Raw genomic sequence first — 24,738 nt, 5'->3', positions numbered from 1 at the left:
AAGGAGAGAATTTGTTACCTCACCTGTACAATACAACTTGAGACTTGTGTTCACTCTGTCCATCCATCCATTATCTATACAACGTTTAATACTCATTTAGGGTCATGGGGGTGCTAGAGTCTATCTATCTATCAGTTGACTTTGGGTGAAACAAGTCTCCACATAGAGACAAAGAAATAGACTCACATTCACCCCTACAGACAATTTAGTCACCAGTTAACCTGAGCGTGTTTTAGACTGGGGGTGGATGCTGGATTACCTGGAGAAAACCCACGTATGCACAGGGAGAACATGTTTTAGCTTCATGGTGATGGTGCTAACCATCAAGCCACTGTGCAGTCCTGTGTTAATTTTGCGTCCTATGAAATATGTTTATATGCAACTAACTTGTTTTGCCAAATACTTTCATCCCATATGGTGCAAATCCATTTTTTCATGTGTCTTTGAGGTGTCAAGTAAAAACTGTGAGAATATAACAATGCTTACTAATGACATTTCTCTAGCCTGCCTTTAGCTAGATATCCCCCCATCTTTAGAATTTTGGTGAGTAGTAACTGATAATCGTCCAGCTAAAAATGTGCATACCCCTGCTTCGGCTAACAATAAAAGATCTTAGCCACGAGCAAATCACATGCACTGTGCTGATGTTGGCTACAAGAGTGAACACAAGAGTCTTCATGAACTCCCCGCATGAGGAACTGAAGGTCCAATGGGTTACTTTTATTTTTGTTGGATGTCAATGTGCCCACAAAAACAGGAAAAACCTTAGCGTTACATGTTGCACGGATAATTTGACTAACATTATGACTACCTTTGTTCTAAGCCCACAGGTCAGAGGTCTGAGAAAGCTATAAACACTGACGGATGGAGTCATGGGGAGGGTAGTCAGATAACTGAAGGCTCGGCCACACCAGCTTCCAAAATAGCTAAATCTAAACAAAGAGTGATTTGAAACCAATACACAAGGACTGTGAGGGCTACTGTGATTTCATTTTGCCTGTCGTGCTTCAGGAAAACCTGAATACATCTGTTTACTTCTCTCCTGCTCTCTGTGCTCACATGCATCTCTAATATAGCAAATTCCCACATCCTGTTTGGTTGCTGTGAAGGCCACAGGTTAACTAGCAGCCACTTCAGAGCCTTTTCCAAAGTTGCTGCTTGTACAAGCATTTTCATGGACAATTAATAGCTTGCAGATATGTACAATATAACATTTTTTTCCTCTCATATTGATTAAAAACGACTTTACGTTTCCCACAAATATTTGTCATTGTGAATGAGCAGCATCCGAACGTCATTTTTAAGGAACAGGTGTTTTTCTTTACTCACTGGCAGAATGGAGACTTTTGGGAAATTATGTAGAGTTTCCCATTCCCGCTTCAGATACTCAAGGGAACCGACGAACACGATGTGCTTCAGCTCATGGTAGTGAAAGTTGCTTGCTCTCAGAGGCATTACAAAGTTTCGGAGGCCGATCAGCGCTGATTTCACATCGCCGAATATGCACACCACCACATGACCGCTCAGAACAGTCATGGCTGCTTCGCTGCGAGTCTGAAAGACAGAGAGAGAGAGAAAGGGATAAAGAATGTGTTTATGACAGGAATTTGGCATGAATGTGCTTTTCTAGAAAATGTTAGCACTTTCTCCTTTTTCCAGTCAGCCAGCTCACTCTGTGAAATATATCCCGCAGTTCATGACTGCAATAGACTATGAAAGTAATTTGAAAAATGGCATATGTATTAGTACAAGAAATGTTCGATGTACAGGGCCTCCTTATAGCAAATGACATGTCAAACACCTCATTACAGAGTGTTTAAGTGCCCTGTCAACCTCTGATGGTGCTTTGTGACATGACACATCTGTCACCGGGGGGAAGAGTGTCAGGGACAAATGACGTGTGCCGAGCGAAGGAGCAGGACCCACCAAGATGACCTTCTCGATGTCTTTGGACGGGCACCAGTGAAACATCCCTGTGGAGTCGTATTTCTTTACGTTCTCATCCATGCTCTCAATCTGCTCGTTCCCCGGGATGAGGAGCGGGTCGTGTCTAATCAAACAAAAAGGGTTGGAAAGAATATCATCAGAGTCTATAACTGCAGATAAAATTAACTACATTTCAGGAATACAACTACCATTTTTTTTTCATAACATCCAGAAACAGATCATATTATTTGGGAATCTCCAAATAAGTCGCATGCACTACAAAAAAATTGGCTTCTTTTTTTTTTTCCTTCCTCTTTGCTTATTCCTGTCAGAGACCATCTGCAGAAATGCCAACAAAACTGCCATGTCATCAAGTAGAGTGACATCAGCAGCGGCAGCCAGGCGGAAGGAGATGGCAGCAACACACTGCGTTGATTGGCATGAGCACGGAGATGCAATTACGCCCCCTTACTGCATACAGTTTTTGACGTAGTGTGCTGCGTGGTAAAAGCTTTAACAGACCAGACTTTAAATATTTCAGGAATTTGCCCAACCATATTTGCTTTCCAAAGTGAAGGGTATTAATGTTTAAACAGAACATCAGAAGTATATAAACTAATTTCACTGAGCATTGTGGCGAGCTTCAACCTGCCCAACACTGGCCATTAAAGTGGTCTCCTAACACGAGTATCTGTGGTTGAATCGCGCTCGATCTGGTCTGAGTCATATGATCACTTGAGTATAATGAGATATACCAGTGTATGGTCATTGTGTTTCCAAAAAAGGATTATCTAACCGCATACAAAAGCCCATTAAAATAAAACATTTGTTCATATAAAGACTGTATATTATATCTAACTTCTTCGTCCTATTCACATAAAGTTCATTCATAATATTTGCAATATCCCTTTCACAATGTTTATCCACAATTCTAATGTAATTGTAATATCATAAATGGATGCTAAATTATTAGTATTATTACAATAATTAAAAAAAATGTTATCTATGCAGTGAGCATTATTCTAATGTGTGTAATTCTGAAATTATACCTGACATTTAAAATGAAAATACACATTTTATACTATTAGGATTTGCTTGGAATCAGTTATTTGGACAACAGACTTTTATAAAATAAGAATTAAATTCCAACAAATGCCAGTACATAGTAATATTCATTTACTGTCCAAATTTAAAGTTTCCAAATTACCTACTCCACATTTCTTTTATAACTATGAATAAAAAAAATTGAAATCGCCAACCAATGTACAAGACCAGCCCCAATGGAAACTGAGGTAACCACAGAGCTCGTGTACTGCCCGACACAATTCCCTTTGCACTAAAATTACTTTGTCAGATTCAGATCACAGTTAAAGATGTTATCATCTGCTAACCCAGACAGCAGCCTTCTGTCTCTGTCCAAAACCTTTTAAATACTTCAAGTCTTCTCCCCAAAAGGGCAGCATCTCTTTCATCCATGGGAGTGCTTTAAAAGAATGCTACCATAAGTAACATGTTAAGTATGCATGAAAGTGTCAGCTGAAACTACCATCCCTCGGGCTGGAAGAGACTGTAGCCGAAAAAACCTGCCTTTGGGCTCATATATCCCAAGGCAAGACCATGGATGTCGTTCAAATATAGCAGTAGACGGAGAAGGAAATGTCTGTCCTGCCACTTTCTACCTCTCAGACAGCAGTCTGGCGATGCAGTTCTAATTTGAAAAGACAGTCTGAGTGCATTAAATTCTGTACATAAAAGTCTGTAAATTATCTTTTGAAAGAACACAACTTGTGGACACAAACGCATCACAAAAATAACCTAGTAAAACTCTAAACTGCTTTATTTTTGTAGGATTTTAGGCAATAATGAGGCTTCATATGAAATGATATTCTTTGTCATATACGGACGATAAAATATCTTCAAAATCAGACATGACAGTATGAGCTCTGACAAGTTGTTCATAGCAGTTTCTTCACCTTTTTCAGTGTTGACTCAATGGTTAATTGATTCATTGAATATGTTTTCATATAAAATGCTAGAAATGTCTAATAAAATATCCCATAAGTGCTTCTTAACAGTGGTACTTTTGTCTGACTAACAGTTTAGAACTCAAAAGCAGCAAATTACAATTGAGAAGCTGGAATTTATTTCATGGAAGGTGATTTATCAATAATCAAATATATAGTTCTAACCACATTTTATATCATGAAGACTTAGATGCAAGTTCCAATAAGAGTGTCAGCATTTAGTGGTTTTACACCTTGGCTAAATATTTCATCAAAAGTCAAATGTTTCACCGCTCACTCAGTGGAGCCGCTGTCACTTCAGTTTGTCCTTGTGGAGATGACTGGTGAGGCAGAGCTCTGCCAGGATAGCTATCGCTCACTGTCAGCCATGACGGCCTGTCACTACCCTGCACTGCCAATTGCCTCGGCAGTGCTGTAGCAGACATGACGTGTATGTCACGGCGCTGCGATGTGACCAAACGCGTTATGACATCCCACAGTTAGATGTGTCTTATGACCCATCAAGGAGCCTGTGGAAATGGTGTTAATTTCAGTGAGGTCGTCATTGCTAAGTTGCAGACAGGACGTGTTAGTTTGCTGGAACTAGAAGTGGAACTGTCTCCTGGAAACATGCGACCGCTTTTCTTCTTTTGTGCGGTTCGTTTCATTATACACTGCAGAGGCGTCTGTGAGTGTCATTTCAGGGTACTTCTAAAGATCCAAACTGATCAGTGGCGTAATTCACTACTTTAGTTTTATGATGACACGTTTGACAAGACTTCACACATCATGACCGGAAAGCATCAGGCCAGGTGTCTTGTAGAGGAGCGTAATGACAGCTGAGAGAGACATAAAGTAGAAGGCAGACATGCATATTATGTAGATCTTCTATTTCAGCATCACTGCACTAGTTTACTGTAACACCAGCACCGAGGGCAGGCAAAGTCTTTGAAAACCCTCCCCATCATGCAAACTGACAAAGGCTTGCTCTTCAAAACCCACAGCCAATCTGTTGATCATTACTTATTTACAAAGGCCTTGAGGCCGCAGGTCCTGTAAAAACACATTTGATATAGTATACACCCAGATGTTTTTTCTCGGCTTGCTGCAATGAAGTATCCCCTAGGCTACCACAGCGAATCCTTCTGTAGCGTGTAGGCAGCAGACGCTGAAGGAAATAACACATCCACCTGTATTGGAGTGTATTAGCATGGCAAGTAGATGGATTGATTTGGTTAGTTGATATTTAGCTGATGGCTATAGCATTGGAAAAGTCTGATTTTGTTACCCAAGAGTCTGGAAATAACCTGGAGCGATTCAACTTTAACACCACTTTGAACCAAATCAAACAAGGGCAAACGCACACCTGAAAAACAGAGACCAAAGATCAAAGCAAGAGCTAATTTATGCATACAAACACTAAGTTATAATGCAAAGTCATTTTTATAACTTCCACATTTTGCTGATCTGTACTTTATCTTATAGTATTAAAGAATACAGACATTTTTCAGATTGATTTCCAAATGTCAAACAAGTAGCAACCATGTTAGCAATGGCAACATAAAGTCATCCGTCAGTTTTAATTTAATTTCATCTGTTCAGTTCCACTTTGTATACATCAAGCTGCAGTTCTTCCCTGTTGCCTGGCTTCCTTATAACATGGCACTTAATGACAATGACTATTGCTATTATCATCTCAGTAATGGGCTGTTGTTGAATAACAGCGTTATCTCCAGTCAAGATCAATAAGCGCCGATTTAATTTCATGAGACAAGATAAAAGCAAGGTAGCATTTGAATTTGCCTTTAATTGTGATGATACATATCATCTGTGGCCTTACGTGCTGAAAAGACCTCGGAGGGATCCGACAATAGATGAATAGCCTTGGGCTATCCATCCTTTACAGCCTCTCTGACTGCCTTGTGCTGTCATTAGTGCCAGGCTTGTTTAAGAGCTGTAGTCTGTGGGTGTCGCATGAAACCTTGTGGCATAGAGCACATCTGCAAGTCTGACCTGTTTTCTATGAAAAAAGGAGCACAGAAAATGTTCTCTAAGATGTGCTCCTTTAGAGCTGCACGATATTGAAGAACATTTTGATCATTTGTTTGAGAAATTTTCACCAGATGACTTGAATAAGTATTTGGAAAGAATTCTAGAGTGATTAGGGTGATTTTGTAGGGGGGTGCATCTGTGTTGAAAACAAAAAATATATTTTTTTAATTGATAAAAATAAGCCAACAAAACTCTGCAAAATCATCCCAAATAGTTTTGCTTTTAATTTGGTTTGGCACTCATCATACAGAGCTTTGTGCTGCTAATGATCAAACAAGTTAGTCGTGTTGCCTCGCGTAGTGGCAGTAAAACACTGCTGACAGAATACCTGCTTTTGGTCAACATCTTTCCTGTGGCTGAGACATTTCTACACAACTGATGCTGCATTTCAGTGCCTCTTTCCTGTTCCCGGCTTATTTTGCTGTGCAGATGTGGATCCATAAAACATTGGTAGGACCAACCAATAGTGGGATTTTTTCATAAAGCTGTATGCGAGCAGGGAATTATTTTTTAATTTAAGGAGCTTTATTTTTTTAAATTTCAAGAATCCTTAAAGCTGTGAATAATCAATATTTTGACATTGAACCACCATGTGTAATGTGGACATAGTCGCTCAGTCATCACATGAATCTGTAGATCCACGCAGCTCTGTGGAGTATTTTAGTATTTCTAACTTATCGTTTGGGTTTCAGGGACCACAGCTTCTCTCATCACCGCCATAGCGAACACAGTGGAGTATTTTGCTGCTCAAGAGCCAAATATTTTCCTCAGGATATTTCCATCAACATACAGCTCATCAAGTGGGCGAAAACACAAATTTAAACTCATGCTAATGTTGCTGTGTAATCACCGGTTGTGTAATTAAGCAACTGTTTGCCTTAACCATACCAGCTTTATGAGGTGATAAGTCAATGCTGTGCTTACGGCTTGTTGCGTTTTAGTGTAGTTTTAAATTTGGTTGATAATGAAATTCGACCAAGACATGTCATAGTTCTGCCAGACTGTCTCTACAGGGACTGTGTTTGTGTTAATCGGTGTATTCACTGGTCTATAAGAGTTTTAAAGATTAGAAATAATCAAATTAAGCACACAGACAAAGCGGTGTCTACACTAGATGGTACCTACCTCATTATCTTGGGTGAGGAGTTTGGGGAATTCCTCATACCTCCATTACGTTGCTTTTTTTTGGGCGATAGCACCGACTGTTGGTCCTCTTCAACTGCAACATAACGCAACATTATGAGCACAGAGGGGAGGATTGCCGGAAAACAAACAAAAATCCACACATCAGTGACAGCAAAGGAACGACACAGCACGATTTGAGGTCAGTGAATTCAAAGAGATATAATACAGAGACAGAGTGGAGAGAGGTTGGGTGAACAAGATGGAGTAGACAGGACACTTTAACTAGTGTATAGCAGGAAACAGTCCAATGTTTGCATAATGCAGACAGGATACATTAGCACAGCATTTGCATGGTTGTGTATGGAGATGCAAACATGCAATAGTGCCATCATCAACCATCATGCCAATTGCTAAACTGTGAGATTTTTATTCACTGATCCAGAGAACTGCTGCAATTTGTCTACAGTTTAATTATTCAGATAATGTAGCTGTTAGGCTGTGAGAATACTTTTATTTTTATAATCCCTTGACCTGGACTTGGATAGCTTCTCTGTTGCTCATACTAATCACTCACATTCCCATTTAATTAAGGTAAGAACCTATAAATATCAAGCATCCAACACTACAAAATGAGGCAGCTTTCGTGCCAAAACTAAATCCAGGGTTGTTGGTGTTTCTTCATTTTGGGGAGGTGCGTCTCTGGCTTATATAATTAGGTTGGTCTGTGTGCTCGAGTGATTTATGTACAGCTGAGATGCCCCTTGGACATTGTCTTTATCACTTCACCAAACTACACCGAGCTTCATATGGAACGAATTATAAGCTTTACCCTCGAGTAAAGTAATCAGGCAAATATTTTCACAAGCTAATATCACAGCTGAAGAAAACAACTGTGCTCTGTGGCAGTCGCTGGTAAAATAAACACTAGCAGCAAGAAGAGTGTTTCGCTAATAGCACTTTAACAGCCATCGTTCAGTGGGAACAGCTTGTTACAGGTCATGGAAAACACGCTTGAGTATCTTTTAACTGATGCTTTAAGGAATGTTCTGGGTGTTTTCAGTTTTTATAAAGCATCTGCGAGAGCTGATCTCAAAGATCATGCTCGTCTGCAGATGAACGCATGATTTCAAGTGCTGCTGGAATATCGAAGACTGACACCATAATGGAAAATGTTGAAGTACGGGGGCTTCCAGTGGAGAGGGATGCTCCAACACACTGGCCCTTCACATCTTGCTCGGCCTGTTCAATATTTAATGTTTCACAGCTGACAGCTGCACACACTAGGTCATTAGTAAGGAATGCTACACATGCAACCACTCCAGACTGGCAAGCACATGCTTTGGTTGAGCTGTTGTTGAATTCAGGCCTGCCAAACACGCCGAGGGTAGGGGGGGAACGGAGGGGGGAGGTGGCCCTTACACTGCTTCTGACTGAGTGTGGCGTTACTGGAGTGACTGGGGTGGTATCTGTATTTCACCGGCAGGCTACGTGCCCGCTGGAGCCGGCTGGCCTCTTCTGCCAGCCCTGGTAGCCGGCCTACCTGGGCCAGGTCCCTGGAGCCCGTGAAGCTCAGCCTCAGAGCGGAGGGCTCAGCGGGGGGCAGCAGGCTTCCCTTGCGGTTGTTTACCAAAGGGACCGACACAGCAGCAGCACCTCCGCTATGAGGCCCCCTACAGACCTCGCTGGCTGAGTTGTGGTTCAGTTTAGCTGACTTGTACTGATAAGTTGAGGACTGGATTAGGGGGCTGTCGTTTACTGCTGAATGAAGAGGAGTTAAAATCAGCAGCTGTACAATGCAAGACTCTCCTTTATTAAAAGTCTTAGCTCAAGCAAATCACAAAAAAAACACGTCCCCCCCTTTTTCTTTGTTGGTATCTAGCCACAGTGGTAACTTTGGTGTTTTGTCTGTCTTCTTCCCAAAACAATGAAGATAAATAATTTCATTTGGCCATTAAAAAACAAACCCAACAGCAATTTCTACAGACAATTGTTGATAATGACAAACTACTTTCTACTGAATAAATGTCCAATAACAACTTTTTACTGTATGATCTGTGGAAAACCCTGTATTTTTTGGAAGGTAAATGTTGCAGTTCATCATTCTTAATTCCTTTATTTTTATTCTCCAAGAACCACAAACTAGTTTGAATTCATCTCTATTGTTTTTGGTGGAGACAGAATTCTCTGAGACTTTTTATTTTTAATTTGTCAAACCAAAATAATCTGAATGTCAAGATATCAGAAGGAGATAGTAAAAAAAAAAAAAAGAAGCCTGCTTTGTGATTTGACTGAACTAAGCCTTTAATTCTTCAAGTTAAACACAAGATCTGATTTAAGCTGACTTCAATAAGACCTGCAGTGTGTATGTTAATAAAACATCTTGTGACTCTTATCATAATTAAAGGACAATCACAGGTTTTGGGGGTAATTCTTTCTGGCACAAGAATGCTAATGGCTGAATAATTAAAAAATACTCATTTTTATTTAACACCACTTAACCACTTCGTATAGTCACCAATGAAATGTTCGATTTGACATTTGCTTTGATATTAATAGTAAACATGAATTAATAAATATGCTTTCAGGTGTTTCAGCAATTGTTATGCCACAAGAACAAGGAGGTGACAATGTGAATTAGCGGCCACTGGCTGCTGTGAGCGGTGTATGCCTGATGAGGGAGGAATGAATTCAGTATCTGCTGCTCTGCTTGTGATATAATAGGATGTAAAACCGGTAAAGATAAAACAGGCAAAAAGAGGCGTGTTTTCTTTCAGTCCAAAAAAATGTCTGGGAGCTAAAACTGGAGAAGAGAGATGATTATTTCAACAGTCAGCTGTCTAGCAGATTATCCTCCCTGCTCCAAACCTCCACTATTCATCTGCCCCATGTCAAACATGCACAGCACTTCTCCAGGACAACACAATGTGGCAGATTTGCTGCCTATCACAGATCCTGTTAAAATGGACAGCCTACGAGGTTCACACTCCTCTAAGGGTCGGACAAGAACTGACAAAGTAGCAGGTCAGTTCTTCATGTTTTAATATCTTTAATGCCATAAAAGTTCAGAATTTTTGCGTATTTTTGCTTGTAATTTTTATCGTTTTGTATTGAACTGTACACTGATTTAATTCATCCACACTCACAGTGAAGCAGCAGCACCATCTACTGCTGAGCTGTAACTGATACCCAACACAAAGAAACAGCTTCCTAACGCTCTGCATCTGAAGCACAGTGATGGATGATGACAGACTGGACGGTGAAATACAGCAGGTTAGAGACAGTTCAAGTGACGGTAGCTGAGAATGCACAAAGTGGAAGGGTTAGAGACAAGAGAGAGAATGGAAATCAAAACTTACTTGATTTGATATATCCATTATAGCTATTTTTAGCTGAGAAAAATGCAGAGACGGATGAGAGGTTACAGAGAGGAACAGGTTGCAATGAAAAGCAAATTATAAATGACAACTGTGAACTGAAGGATTCTCTTTAAGGCACTTAAAAAAAAAAACAGAGGTGTGCCTTGAAGACAACATGGACAACATGGGCAATGAGAAATAAAACACAGGTCAGTTAGAGATATGATTTTCAGCATTGTGGTCAGAAAGCTTAAACAGTGGATCACTGTCAGAGTTTAGAGGTACAGTAGTCACCTTCTGAGGTCTTACAATGATTTGGTTATTTTCAAGCCAAGAGTGGACTAGCAGACTAACTTCTGTTGCAAATATAAAGACTTTTAGATCCAAATTATTTTCATGGCTGATAAAGCAAATTTATTCTCTCAGTTAATTGTTTGATCTGCAAAGTGTCATAAAAATGTGGAAAATGCAGATTTTAACTTTCTGAAGCCCATATTGATGCTTTAAATATCTTGTTTACTGTGATAGCTGTGAAGCTAAAACTGAACAAATTATTTTACTATCAAAACAGTTGCTTTTTCTGATGAAGCAATCAATTAATCGACTGCTCATTTCTGTTCTCTTTTTGGAAGAGTCACACATTTGACAGCATTAAATAACTGTATTTCAATTTAAAGTTTCTTCTTACTACAGTACACACTGAAATACAGTCATAATGGTTTTTCAGCTCAGCATCTACAATTAAAGACAGTTCAAGGTGTACTTTACCATGAAAATCACTCGTGTTTACTATGCAGAGCTGCATTAGCATTTAATCAGAGGAAAGCAGACTTACAATATGTTATTGTCTATAGTGTTTATTTTCCCTCGTCTTTTCCAAAAGCTGTTTCCCATTTCCCTGCCCTGCCGGAGACAACTTGCATAGACGCATGGAACTTTCTGAGTCACTTTTTGGAGCTGTGAGTCCCACACATGCTCATTAGTAACTTATTTCAACCCCTTGCTTACAATAAAGGTCATGCATTGAGCTTAAGGCAGGACAGTGACAGCAATGTTCAAACAGGGACCTTGCTGGTCCTGGCATCTGTCGCCTGCAATCGGAGGGCGCGAGCAGAGTCACAGGACTAACAGGCTAGCATCTGTCCCACAACGAGAGGAAAGCAGAGGGGCGGGGGCACTCGGCTGCCTGGTGGTTAGGAACTGTCAGGCTGAGTTTCATGACAACCGGTAGCACTCCAAAAATGAAAATGCAAACATAATTTCCATGTCAGGCCGTATAAGGCCTCGCCGCGCGCGTCTCCCACACCGTGTCGACAGCAACTCTGGAGCTCTGCTCAAGCTTAGCTAGCCGGGCGATGCTCACAGCACACAACCCTGGAAGACATGTTGAGGGGTGGAAACGCCCAGAGACGTTCAACTATACACAGAATAGTCTTTGATCAAGAGACATTGGCTAAAAATGTATGACAGTCTACAATGTTTTCCAGCAAATTGTATCAACACTCTACAACCCCAGACACATTCTTCGTGTCTTCTGCGATACATCAGTACAATTTAGCATGCCCTCTGGCTTTAAAAGGGAAATCACACTTAAATTAAGAATTCATATGCAGCTCAATTCAGTTCAAGTTAATTCACTAAAATCCAATACAAGCCAGCTCTGTTCCGCTTTCATTCCTCCAACAATCCATCTCCGTTGCATTCTATTCTACTCCCGTTACTGTACAATTCAATCAGTATTATGAAGCCAAAATTCTCAGAGCTAGAAATTACATCCCGTAGCTTCTGTAACAAATGGGGCTGTTCTGGTTTGTCTTCTGAATGTGTTGGAGATTTTACCTCCAGTGCTCGTTCAAGCTTTTGATCTTAATTTAATAAAACCAGCTCATTAACCTCAATATATAATGCAATCTTCAGAAAATGCCCTCAGGTGCTCTTAAGAACATTTATCTCTTTCTTCCTTTTTAAAAAATATATCAGTTGTCAATGGCATTTTCATATAAGACTACCTCAAATCCCATCCTGTTCACCCATTTCTGCAGGGCACAGTAGTACAATATCTGGTTTAAATGGATGTTATTTGGGTTATTCTTGAAAAGCTGAAGTTACCCTCTCCAGTGACATCATTACAGCATCTGTATGCTCCGAACAGAACTAGTCCTCCAACAGTATTTCCACATTTGAGTGTGTATCATGAGATTTTTTGCAGGGATGCACAGCTGTACAGTGTTCGTGGCTTCAGCTTTAATGTCTTGAAAGGTCACTGGAGGGAGAATTACTTCTCACACAAAAATTTAGCATTAGTGACTGCTGATCTGTTTAAAACCACAGTTCAATTTGAATTCACATTCTCTTGACAAAACACCAGCAAAAACAGTAAACCAGCATGCTTTACAACAGCTAAAAGTCACTTCCAAAAGTAGCAACAGAGAGGGAAGAGCACCAGCTGACTGGAAATCATAAAGCTTAAAAGGAGAAAGCAACATCTATATCCATGACGGTGACGACACAGCTGCTAGAGCACACAAGCTGAAGACACAGTGCACAGCTAACACAGTGCATGTTACAGACACTGAGGAGCACATGTCATGGCGACAACTTACAGGCACGTAAAGTGGCTGAGCAATCATTAACAGAGACAGCAGAGAGTGGGATGTCCCGATGAGGGGAGTCCGTGTTACAACGCACATTAACCGGCATGCAAGAGCAGTCGCGCTCTGAGCGGCCGCAATCAAAACAACATGCCAGTCTCATTTTCTTGTAGACGGGCGTCTTGGCTACAGTCATGGGTTCAGACGAGAGGAGAGGAAGAGCAGGTTAATGTGGAGGGTCGCTCTGGAGGAAGAGTGGACAAAGGAAGACAGGGCAGAGAGGAAGGCTGCTGCTGCTGGGGACGCACAAAATAAACTATGTTGTGACAGCGTGCAAATGTCAGATTAAGAATTTAGATTTTTCTTTTGTTTCCTTTTCTGTTTTTGACAGATTATTCAATTTGGGCCAGTTCTGGGACTAGTATTGGAAATGTCATATCATCAAGAAGCAACATTTCTCATGACTTCCTGGCTTCACCCTTCATCTTAACATGACCCCTAAGAGCTTAAATGAGGAAATACAAGATAAAAGCACATGATTATTCATTTCTAAACTCATAGGGAGACACTACAAGTTCTCTAGCTGATTAGTTACAATAAGCCAATGAATTTTTGTATGACAAATTTCCTGAAAATCTATAACTAAATATGCAAATATGGTATTGATATATTTAAAAATGCCCTCATAAATTCCAGAACAGACATCCAGATAAAGCCATCTGCAAACTTCTTCTATCATCGTGTTGATATGTTAAAGTTTTTATCACTCCATTAATCAAACAATACTGTCAACAGCTTTTGCCCTGCTTTTAAGAATAAAATGTTCTATAAATCAGGTTATGGATGATAGATGAACAAACTTCATGGTATAGATGGGAATAAAGCTAGAAAGTTTGGTATATTTAGGCACAACAGATTTGGAAATTTCTACTTCAGAGTACGAGAAAAAACTCATTTTGATATGTATAGATATGTGTTGTAATTGTAATTTACAGGCACAAATAGACAAAGTTTAATAAAATAAACCCCTAGATGTATATTTTAGATGTTTTCTTTCTCATATGCTGAAAGAAAACCTTGTTTTTGCCTGTAGTGTCTTGACTTAAATACTAGTATTTGTTTCCATTTGTAACTGCGAATTGAACCTGTGAGATAAGACAGAAACTTCTAGAAGCCTCTAGATAAATCTGTACGTACATCTGGAAAGGGCACAAAAAGAAAACTTGGGTGAAACTACATAGGACCATAAATTCATTTGGCATAACTGAAGTAACAGATAACACACACCATCTTTGCTCTATTTCTCAAAAAATGTTCAGAGAGAAACTACACAGTCATCTCAGTGAATTACATCACTGTAGTATATATGTCAGATGATTTATTCCTTTCAACAAAAACGGCTGAAATGAAAAAAAAATATCCTCGTATCTCTCCCCTGTAGCTTTCTAACAGTGCTTTACTTGCAAGGATGTTGTTTGTCAAAGGACAGTGGGGACATCTGGTGGTGGTTTGGGGAATTACAGATTCAAGCAAGTATTACTGAAATGTTGATGCTGTTTGTAATAATTTAAGGATGCTGCAAAAGTAAAATAACTAGCGGTTTTCAAATAATTTTGGAAAAATGCATATTTTAGATATTCAATTTGTTTTTTCCTCAAAAATTATTATTGCTGGTCATTATTTATATGTTTTAAAATCTAAAAGCGACGTGCACAAGACAACAAGGAGGGATCCAGGCAGCATCAACCATTTTACATGCAACATTTACAGTACATTCAAACAGGTCGCTTCAGTCAGGGGTGCAGTAGCAGGCTGTGTTTTTCGGAGAGGAAACAAATCCACATTACTCACAATATATCACTATATGTGAATTTTTTAGTATAGTGTGCCAAGTTCCCAAGCAGCAGGAAAAGAATACATCAGATGTCAAGGTTAGGTGTTAACTAGAACGGTTACAACAAGGCAAACTGTGGTTAATCCAAGTGGAAGAACAACAAAGTGGCACATAGATGTTTTTAAAATCTACAAAAATCCACAATCCATCCAGGTACCTGTAGTGTTAACAGTCTCTCTGAATGCCAGTTAACATCACAAAGTTATCAATGGACTGTAACAGTGAGCACAGCTATTATACAGCAGGCAACACAGCAAACATCCACACAGGCAAACAAACAAAATGCACATTTAGACGGTCTGAGAGGTGTTAATTAGCTTCTCACTTCTCTGTGTATTATAATAGGTGGTAAATGCTGAATTATTCTCTCTATGGCTTGATCTTATTCATTAGAAGTGGCGTCTACTTGAGCAACCCACAAGGACATATTTTTAAAAAGAATATTCATAGAATCAGTTCACCCCCCCCCCCCCGCCAAAAAAAAAAAAAAAAAAAAAAAGCAGAAATATTTCTCAGCACATAAACCTAAGCATCTGCATGATGAGAACGCTGGAAAGCTGTTTGGGTAATCTGGGTGAGCTGACCCCTAAACCAGGGCAGGGTTTCATGTCAAACAGACATCCAGACATGTGGCTCATTGAGGGAAACTTGGAGTTCCACAGTTTGTTTTGGCTGCAGAGAGAAATCCGATGACCTTTCTTCATGCACAAATTACAAGGTTTCCTGAAGTGAATAATTAATGCAGGAACTAAGTGGTTTGGACACATGGCTATGTAGGTCATGTAAATACACCATCACAGCGCTACGCTAATGCTAACGCAGAGCCGCTTCACTGTAGCCTGCGCCTGAATATTAATGAGGGCAAACTAACTTGGACAGCGTGTTTATGTGCAATCACTTACATTTCTTGCATCCACATTTCTTTATCCGTTTGGGATCAGTTATGTCATCATGGCAGGCCTTACAGTAAAACAGGGCCCTGTGGAAGAAAAACAAGACTCCCATTTACTGTTTGTTTACATCATTGAGTATCCAAGATGTTGAAATGAGGTGGAAATGTGCCAAAAGTTGAGGAAAGTGTGGGCATTCTTTTAGAAGTTGAGAACTTTTGCTAAATGAAGCTTTGTTATGTTCATTTCAGGCTGTGCCGCTATAAATGTACTGAGACCTCTGGCAGGTAATATCATTCTCCATACTTGACCTTACATATCTTTGATCTGTCTTTGAATTTTACCCTTGCACAAGCAATGAGCAGATACATAAAAACCAGCCAACATTCCTCCTCATCCTAGCAAGAAACAATGTATAAACTTCTGTCTATAACATCAGCAACTTGCAAGCAAACAACAACCAGTAACATGTTGAGCAATTTTAAATATTGTAATACAACAGCACAAATCTCCTTATGGGGGCTGCAGAATACTGGAAGAAACTGATACTGTGTTATTTTGCTTTACACTGATATTTATTTATATCTCTGCTTGCAAAGAAGTAATAATTCTAGCATGACTGGGGTGATTTTGTAGGAGACTGCATTTGCATTAGGAAAGACGGTGAGATTTTTTTAGAGTGTGAACTGTTTCTTATATGGTGTAACACTGGTAAAGGCTTTCAAAATGTTTTTTTGTTTCGGATGACATTTAGATGTGGTTTTGCACTGATCATACAGAGCTTTGTGGTGCTGATTTAATATTACTCATATTGTGCCAACAATTGCAAGATACTGCCAACAGAATATCTGTTTTTCGTAGCAGAAATATTTCCATACCACTCACTATAATTATGGGCAAAATTATTATTATGATTAGCCTATTTATCAAAATTTTTCATTGATTTTCCAGACAAAATATTTTTATTCCACTTTCACATTTATATAAGCTATACAAATTTCCACATTGTGCTACAGTCCCGGTAATGCATCAATTTAAGTCTTTCAATGAAGTTCTTCCTTACTGGAATTAAGTTAATCTCATGATTGTACCCTAATATGCCTCTGTTGATGTTCTCTAATAGATGCTAGCAGCTAAAGGGCTGTGCACAGCAAGGTCTTCAGTCTCCACATTGAGTTATTGCAGCGCAGAAGCTCAGATAGACGTGATGTGACCAAAAATTCTGTACTTAGAAATGAGTGAAATCATTTGATCTAATGTCAGATTTACCCAAGTTGGCACTAAGTGGAGTTTTTTTTTCTGTGTAGGCTGTCTTTTATGAGTGGACAACACTTTAAACATCAACATCATATCAATAATGGGAACCAAATTGATAATCTTGATTAATATTTCATTTATTGTGCACGCCTACAACTGGCATTGTATTTGTTTTTGCAACTAAATCTTCCATTTTCAGTGTTTGTCTCCAGTTCCTCAGTCATTTTACGATGCACATACACAGCCTGCATGTCAGTGAACTTAGTATCTTGCAAGCGAAGTCTAGAAAAAAACCCTCAGTGTACAAAAACCCTTAAATTGTGGAAAATTATGTTCTATTTGACAGACTTTTCCCATTATGTGTTTGAGCTACAGGTATAGTTTTACTCCTTAGCTACACTGCAGATAATCTAGACTAAATTTTTATTCGTTTTCATAAAATGTACCATGTTATGATTATTCTTTAATTTGGTGGAAATCCAATACTTGTCCAACCACTGCGACCACTGTACCAAAATATATAAACGGTTTACATCCTGTGGAGTTTATTAAGATATATTTTGCCATTTTTCCACATTTTATAGCTTAAATGTAATAACGTAGGATGTACAATAACATATGAAAAAAGGAGCTCAACAGAGCTGGCATTAAGACACTTCACTTTGACAGTTTAATCTCAGGTCTCATTCAATACCTTTTTACTTCTTTGGCATCGCTGGCAATGAAGAAGCCCAGGGTCCCCTCCTGCATTTTCACATGGTTTCCAGGGTTTATCAGGGTGCTGTGAGGATTTGCAGACCAAAGATGTCACAGCCCAAAGTTACATCACAGAATTTGCAAGGCTTTGCACTAATCACAGGCTGCCAGGATTAGTTTTCACAACTCATTTGGCAGGATGGCTTCAGTTTATTAAATTACGTTGATGAAAGGAGATAGCGGTGACACTTCAAAGGGTATAAATGAGCATCAGTGCATTAGAGAAAAACACTAAAACAAAGCTGCTGCTGTGCTTAAAGACACCAACTGCCACCTTTTGCCATTAATTTGTCAGGATGTTATCACGGAGCTCTGTACTGTTGGTGAATAAACCAATTTAGACACCAATTTAGCACATTTTGTAAAGCACTTGTGTTTGCAGTCAAACAGGAAAGCGGATCCAAAGTAGCTTCATCGCTGAAAGCAAATACTGACAGCAAACACACCTGCGTATTAAAGTTTTTGCATACATGAATATTAACGACTCCAATGATCCACTGTGAGCGTCTCCACTTACCTGCTTTCCCTTTGATCAGACTTGTACTCTATAGCTATCAGGAGCAGCTTTAGCTTCACGTAGCAGAGTCTGCAAAGAGAATAACAATATAATTAGACCTCATACATGGTAAATATTTGTATTTCTCAGGAAATCGCCTTAGCTCTGAGTGCTACTTTTTCCTACTTCAAGGCCTGCTTTAGATTTTTCCAGCTGAGAAACAGTTTTTAATGTATGATGAGCACTTACAGTAAATATTTATATATGTGGTAAATATGAAATTTTGTAAGATCATATATACATACATTTTATAAATTGCCACAGTTACCAATTATTACTCCACCAAGGAACGGTGGAGTTATGTAACGATCGGCGTACATTTGTCTGTGAATCTGTCTGTCTGTGTGAAACATTACTCACAAACGGACTAATGGTTTGGATGAAATTTTCAGGGGAAGTCAGAAATGACACAAGGACCACCTCATTAAATTTTCACAGTGATGCAGCTTATAGTGTGGATCCACGGCTTTGTTTAAGATTTCCCATTGCGAGATATAGCTGCCGGCAGGGCATCGCTGTAACTATGACGACAAGTGAACACTGTGTCAGTTACCTGCTGTTCACATGATTGCGATCCTACTACAAACTGACTGATTTATCAGTTAGAAGTCATACAAGGAACAAATGATTAAACCGTGGGGTGTTTCTGAGTCCGATCAATTCCCTCCGCTCGCTACATATTTAGGTCAAGCAATCAAGCAAACCCCAGCCAGACAATGGTGAAGCTCCTGGTGTTTCACATGAGCCTTTATTGACGTTTAGCCGTCAGCCTTATTTTGAACACAAATTCACCTTTCTGTCCTTCACTCCTTTCCTCAGGAAGCACTGTAATAGCTTGTCCCATTCCAGCTAGGTGCTTTATAAGTTTAGACACATCCTTTGCTAGACAGCAACAGTGTAGAACAGTTTTCTTTCATCTTTACATGAATTTTTGGACTTTTCGGCAGTGTCTTTGTCATGTCAAGACACGCTTCTTAGATAAATATTTCCTGTGCCATTGGTATGGTGACAAAATAAAAGCCCTTAATATTAAAAATACACCTTCAAAATAAAAGCATGGGGAACGGTTATTTTAACACTAGCTAAACAAAGGCTTGTCAAAAGTGATGAACTGAGCAACAGACCTTATAAGAGTAATTTACACGCAAATACTTATCTATACATAGCGTGCACAAGCAAAGCACGTGCCTGTGCTCATCACAAGGTCATTTTTTTATTAAATATTTCATCCATCGGAAATGATACGTCATCTGAGCAGCCTTGGCGGAGTACTGCACTCTCTGAGTGGTTTTCTAGTTACATTTATTATCATATGATTTGGGGATGTTGTTTCATCAATACCTAGCTCAGTGCAAAGCATTTTTATTACCATCTACACAGCAAAATTAATCTAAACTGGCCTTCTGTCAAAATAATAAAATGATTCAACCCTCCAAGTCTGAAGCAGTTTGTGGGTGTTTTCTGCTCCTGAACACATTTTTACTCACTCTGTGCTCATTTTTCTCTGCAATCTAAAGTACTACACCACTACAGAAACAGAAAAATCATGGCTGTAAGTAGAATAAACTCAAACTGTCTTCTGTGCAGTCTAATAAGTTATAATGCCAAAACTGTGAAAAAACAACAACACTATTACTATACTATTTATTTTACATAACTGAAAACCCCTCAATAAATCTACAAAAGTGTCCACAGTTGGAGGAGGAGGGAAAAGGATGTGACTGTACATACTGCAGATATTTTACTACTTTGCATTTTTAATTCGGTTCCATGCTTGTTCATTATCTGTTCTGTGTGAACAAAGCCTGCAGCTCAGCAGAACAGTCTTTGAATTTTTGGTCACGTGACTGCTGGTTTGCAGGCGAGTCACTAATAGCTTCCAAGTTTCACGGAGGGAGTGCAGAATTTTAGATTTGAACAGAATCTGGTGCAAACTGTTTATGCAGAATAAAGTGATGTTGATGCAATGTTGCAACTTTTAAGCTTGAGTTTGGTTAAGGATCATCGGAAGGTTGAACACCAATGAGTCATCCTTTTTTTTTTTTTTTTTACAGTTTCTGACTGATAAGTTATAATTTGGCAATTTTCCTAAAAGACAACAGCCTTGCCAGAACTATTTGACGTAAGATAACACCGTTTCAAAGAAATACAAAACAAAAAGTAGCAGAGCAAAAAAAAGCCGATTTTCAGTTTACCTTACTCGCAAATTACTGGAAAGGACAAGCCACAAAGGCACTCGACAGGTACGTCCGTGTACATCTCATTAGCTACTCCTTCAGGTAATACTTTCTGCCACGTGTCTTCCTCGATCTATGATAAACCATCAAGCTTATAACTTCACAAAAATACAGAAAACAAAACACAGTAATGCAACTTCAGTCTACTGTTCTTCTTCTGCCCACTCACCAGATGCTTGCATGGAGGCCTCATCTGGGATAATCATTTATCTATTCAGATTTAGTTTGTGGCCACTTTACTTTTGAGTTTAATCCAGTGAGCACAGATGGACAAGTCTTAGTTGTGGCTACCTTGATGAAGGACCTCATGGAGAAAAGGTTGGCCAGTCATGGTGGAGAGGCCCTGAGCCAGGCAGCTCTGGGCGATGAACCCAAGCTTCAGCTCTGCAAGGCAAATGGCGTCATCTTCCCTCCTTCCAGTTCCAGCTTGGGATGTTCAAAAGTGAGCCTAAGACAGAAAAAACACAGGATGTTCAAAAAGGAAAGTGTTCGAACCAAATCCAAACATGTCAATGTCAATAACAGATGCTAAAATATAGCAGTTAACAAACATGTAACCGATGACTCCAGAAACCTTTGCAGTTAATGAATACGACCTTATTGTGGTACTGCAACATTTGCGTGATGATTCGGATCTTTGGATGGTAGTTCTTGATCGAATATCACCCTAATGAAACCAAATTGAGAAAACAAAGTCTGAACATTAACAAAAGTTGGAAATATTTAGCTGTCAGTGTGTACTTTCTCCTTGTAGGATGTTATACTCGTGTTCATTATCTCTAAATTCCAATATTACATTGTACTGTGTATCATTAAACAATTTTACAGCAGAGCAGCTGGCTCATTCAATTATGCTCAGAGATTTAAAACTGAACACTGAAGAGGTTTATTGTATCTTTCCATCACAGAAAATTCATATTGCCTCATTAGTTCTGATAATTTTCCAAAAGGGACTGTGAGTTTGTTCATGCTGATTAGTTAGTTGAGAATCAGCTCCGACACGTTCGCTTACACTCTGTGATTAAGTCCAGGAAGAAGTGGGAACTGATATTAGACAGGGGCATTCACTTATGGAGGTATAAACACTTGGCAACAATTCACATTTACAGTATTTGTCTATTATGGATTCACAAAACATCCGTTGTGTCAAGACCTGCTGCTGCCAGAGTTAATACCCACTTTTTATGAACAGTTTTCATCCTGAATAATTGAGCTTTTTCAAAGATTCCACATTGGTAACACAAGATGAGTCAGGGGAGTTTGAGGTACAACTAAATAATTCCTTTCATGATTAAATAGTTTAGTTATCTAAACTAATTATTACATGTAATAATTTATTACAGCATATATATTAGTATCATAACAGCACATGGTAAAAAAAAAATGCTAAAAAAAATCTTTACACTGATATTGAGCTCAATAAACAAATCACATTTCTGGGTGACATGTGAGACTTACTAATTTGCTTAAACAATATAGGACTTACAGAGATACAGAAACTGTCATGTCACTGTTTGTATTTTTCTCAGAAGTTATATTTGATTGAACATGGCTGTTAAAAACCAGAGAATAAACAAAAATCCAAAACAGAAGGAAAGGTGAGGTTGCTCATGGAGAGCCTGCTGTTGTTTACAGTACCTCATGATGTTGGAGGCATCCTCAGCATCAGGGTCCGCACAGTTATTTGTTGGCTAAGATCAAGCAGGCATCCGCTGATTCAATCTGAAAACACAAAAGACCCAAAATTATCCAGTCAGTGTCAGTAAACTACAGTACTATAATTGCATTCAGAAGAAGATGTATTTTCTGTGGGTTACCTTGACTCTGCCAGGTCGTGGGGGTTCAGACAGACCCTTGGTAAAACTCTACCTGAGTGAAGTGGCGCTTGAATAAGGCTTCCAGCTCAAGATTAGGGAAATACTAAGAGAAAAAGAAAAAAAAAAACTTAAATCTGAGGAGAAACAGAATGCTTGTTTTATATGAGCAATGAAATTTGCGGATTTGTACTTACTTATGGAGAAAAACAATTTCTACATTGACATCATCCCTGTCCTTGTGTAGGAAGTCTTTTAGAAAGTTGGACACACTCTCAAGTGTTATATGACCACAGACCACGATGTTGCCTGGAAAACGAGGTGACATATAATGAAACTAAAACGCAGTGAGAATTAAAGCGAGCAACAACAAAGGCAGAAACAAACTGTTGCTTCATCTTCATGATTGTCCTGGAATCAGACGGTGAATTTGAGATGGGAGGGATGCGATGGAGATTTAGGCAATTGATTTGAAATCTATGTAGAACTAATAAAAACAATGTTACAGGAGGATGTTTGATAGTTCTGTTGTGATGAGAGAGGACTGAATGAGAGGGTCAGAGAGCACTGTGGATTTCAGTATCAGATTATAAAGGATCAGTTTACTGAGATGGAGATTAAAAAAAAATCAGCACATGCTCTATTTTGATTCCCACATATCACAAACCCTTTATATAAGGAACCCAGTTCAGATATAAATCCTATCTGACTTGATCATATCTTTGTTTAAAACTTACGCAGAAAGTCATTTCAGACGTTTACTCGAGTAAACATTTCATCTAAAGTGTTTCTGTGTAAGAAGAGCAGAAAGTCTTACTGTCTTTAGGCGATTTGTTGTGGTTAAAGTGCAATATACACATGAGAATTACACTTATTTGAATCCACATGTTCTGCTAATTTGTAAAGGAAAACAGTGAAAAGTAGTGATAGTTTACCAGAGGTAGAAATAGAACAGATAGTGGGAAAAAAACAAAATAATGATGCGAACAGTTTTGTCCAGCTGTATAAACAAGCCTACAAAACATTAAAAATAAGCATGCATTAAAATTTAAATGTTCGGGAGCCAAATGGCAAAGTCATGTCAAAATGAAAACTGTTGCCTGTAAGGAAATGGAATCTATGCCAACTGTTTAATATTACCACTGAGTTGACTGCATATTTGTGTAATAACACAAATACAAACACACTAAGCAGCCTGGAGTCGGCTACCTGTGATCATGACAAGGAAGAAAAGCTCTTACATATGGCATTAATAGGATTACTGATAAATGATCACATTCAATAATATTTTAAAAAATTACGCAAAATTATAATGAATACAAAATTCCAAATAATATAAACAGAACAGACAAGACTAAGCATTTTAATCTAAAACTACAAAGCTGTAACTATGAGTTTCTGCAATACTAACAAAAGAAGCAGAGATTTGGTTTCAGAAAGGTCTCAAACCAAGTCCAACTTCTTCAGAACTAAGACGACTACTACAAGTAACAGGAAAACCAAAAGCAGCCACCAGAAGCCACATTTAGTTTCGAGCACTGAGGCATCCAGCAGAATCGCACGATCTTTAGAAACAGCTGCAGAGCTTCGGACACAAAGGGATATTTGCCTGTTCGCTTTCTTGCCGAAAGTTAGACGATAAGATCAATGTCACTTTGCAATTAGCTTAGCTGAGCATAAAGATTGAAATCAGGGGGAAATAGCCTAGCTCTGTCCCTAGGTTTTTTTTAAGTGCTTACAAGCATACCTAAAGCTAATAAATAAAATAAAGAAACATAGTTTTATAGGGAGTTGCATGCTAAGCTAATTCTGAGCTCTAGGTCACTTTGCCTCTTTGTCATTGGTTCTTTTAGGAAGGATAGTAGTTGTTCACCGAATTATAAATGTGCAATGTAATTATGTTTATGTTGTAAATATAAGTGAAGTAATACAGTTGAACTCTCTGACCCCAATGCAGGTTCTGGGATTTTGTGTTTCTTTCATATTTTTATCCACTACGGACTCATTTTTTTACTGCAACATAAAGTCCTGCACCTCTGCAGAATCTGCACAACCACGACTACAAGTCTGTATGCAGCACGACACAGTTTTAATGCCACAAACCATAAAAGACAAAAACAATTTTTTCGATAGTATTTGAAAAAATGAAATCAACATGTACACTCAGAGGTGTTACCACTACTTGAAATAATTCTCTACATGTAGGTTATTCCAGAATTGGAGGGCATTTTATGAGCCACCCATCAAATTTCAAATAATCCATGTACAAAATACTAAAATA

At 38.9% G+C, this 24,738-nt stretch overlaps 1 protein-coding gene across 1 annotated transcript in view; it reads right to left on the bottom strand.

Moving 5' to 3' along the window:
• The window catches only part of LOC110958237 (calcium-activated potassium channel subunit alpha-1), a 104,984-nt gene that overhangs the window by 13,831 nt on the left and 66,415 nt on the right, over positions 1-24,738 (bottom strand). Inside the window, 17 exon segments of the mRNA XM_051939055.1 lie at positions 1,330-1,554; positions 1,927-2,050; positions 7,107-7,200; positions 13,066-13,239; positions 15,850-15,926; positions 17,789-17,875; positions 18,368-18,436; positions 20,607-20,716; positions 20,935-20,970; positions 20,972-21,049; positions 21,051-21,091; positions 21,218-21,310; positions 22,277-22,325; positions 22,327-22,367; positions 22,462-22,491; positions 22,494-22,563; positions 22,651-22,763. Of these exon segments, the coding sequence (XP_051795015.1) occupies positions 1,330-1,554; positions 1,927-2,050; positions 7,107-7,200; positions 13,066-13,239; positions 15,850-15,926; positions 17,789-17,875; positions 18,368-18,436; positions 20,607-20,716; positions 20,935-20,970; positions 20,972-21,049; positions 21,051-21,091; positions 21,218-21,310; positions 22,277-22,325; positions 22,327-22,367; positions 22,462-22,491; positions 22,494-22,563; positions 22,651-22,763 (1,511 nt within the window).

Source organism: Acanthochromis polyacanthus, chromosome 19 (assembly GCF_021347895.1).
Source record: "Acanthochromis polyacanthus isolate Apoly-LR-REF ecotype Palm Island chromosome 19, KAUST_Apoly_ChrSc, whole genome shotgun sequence".
Classification (NCBI taxonomy): Eukaryota; Metazoa; Chordata; class Actinopteri; family Pomacentridae; genus Acanthochromis; species Acanthochromis polyacanthus.
The sequence above is the reverse complement of the archived record's forward strand: the minus strand, read 5'-3'. Positions and strand labels throughout refer to the sequence as shown.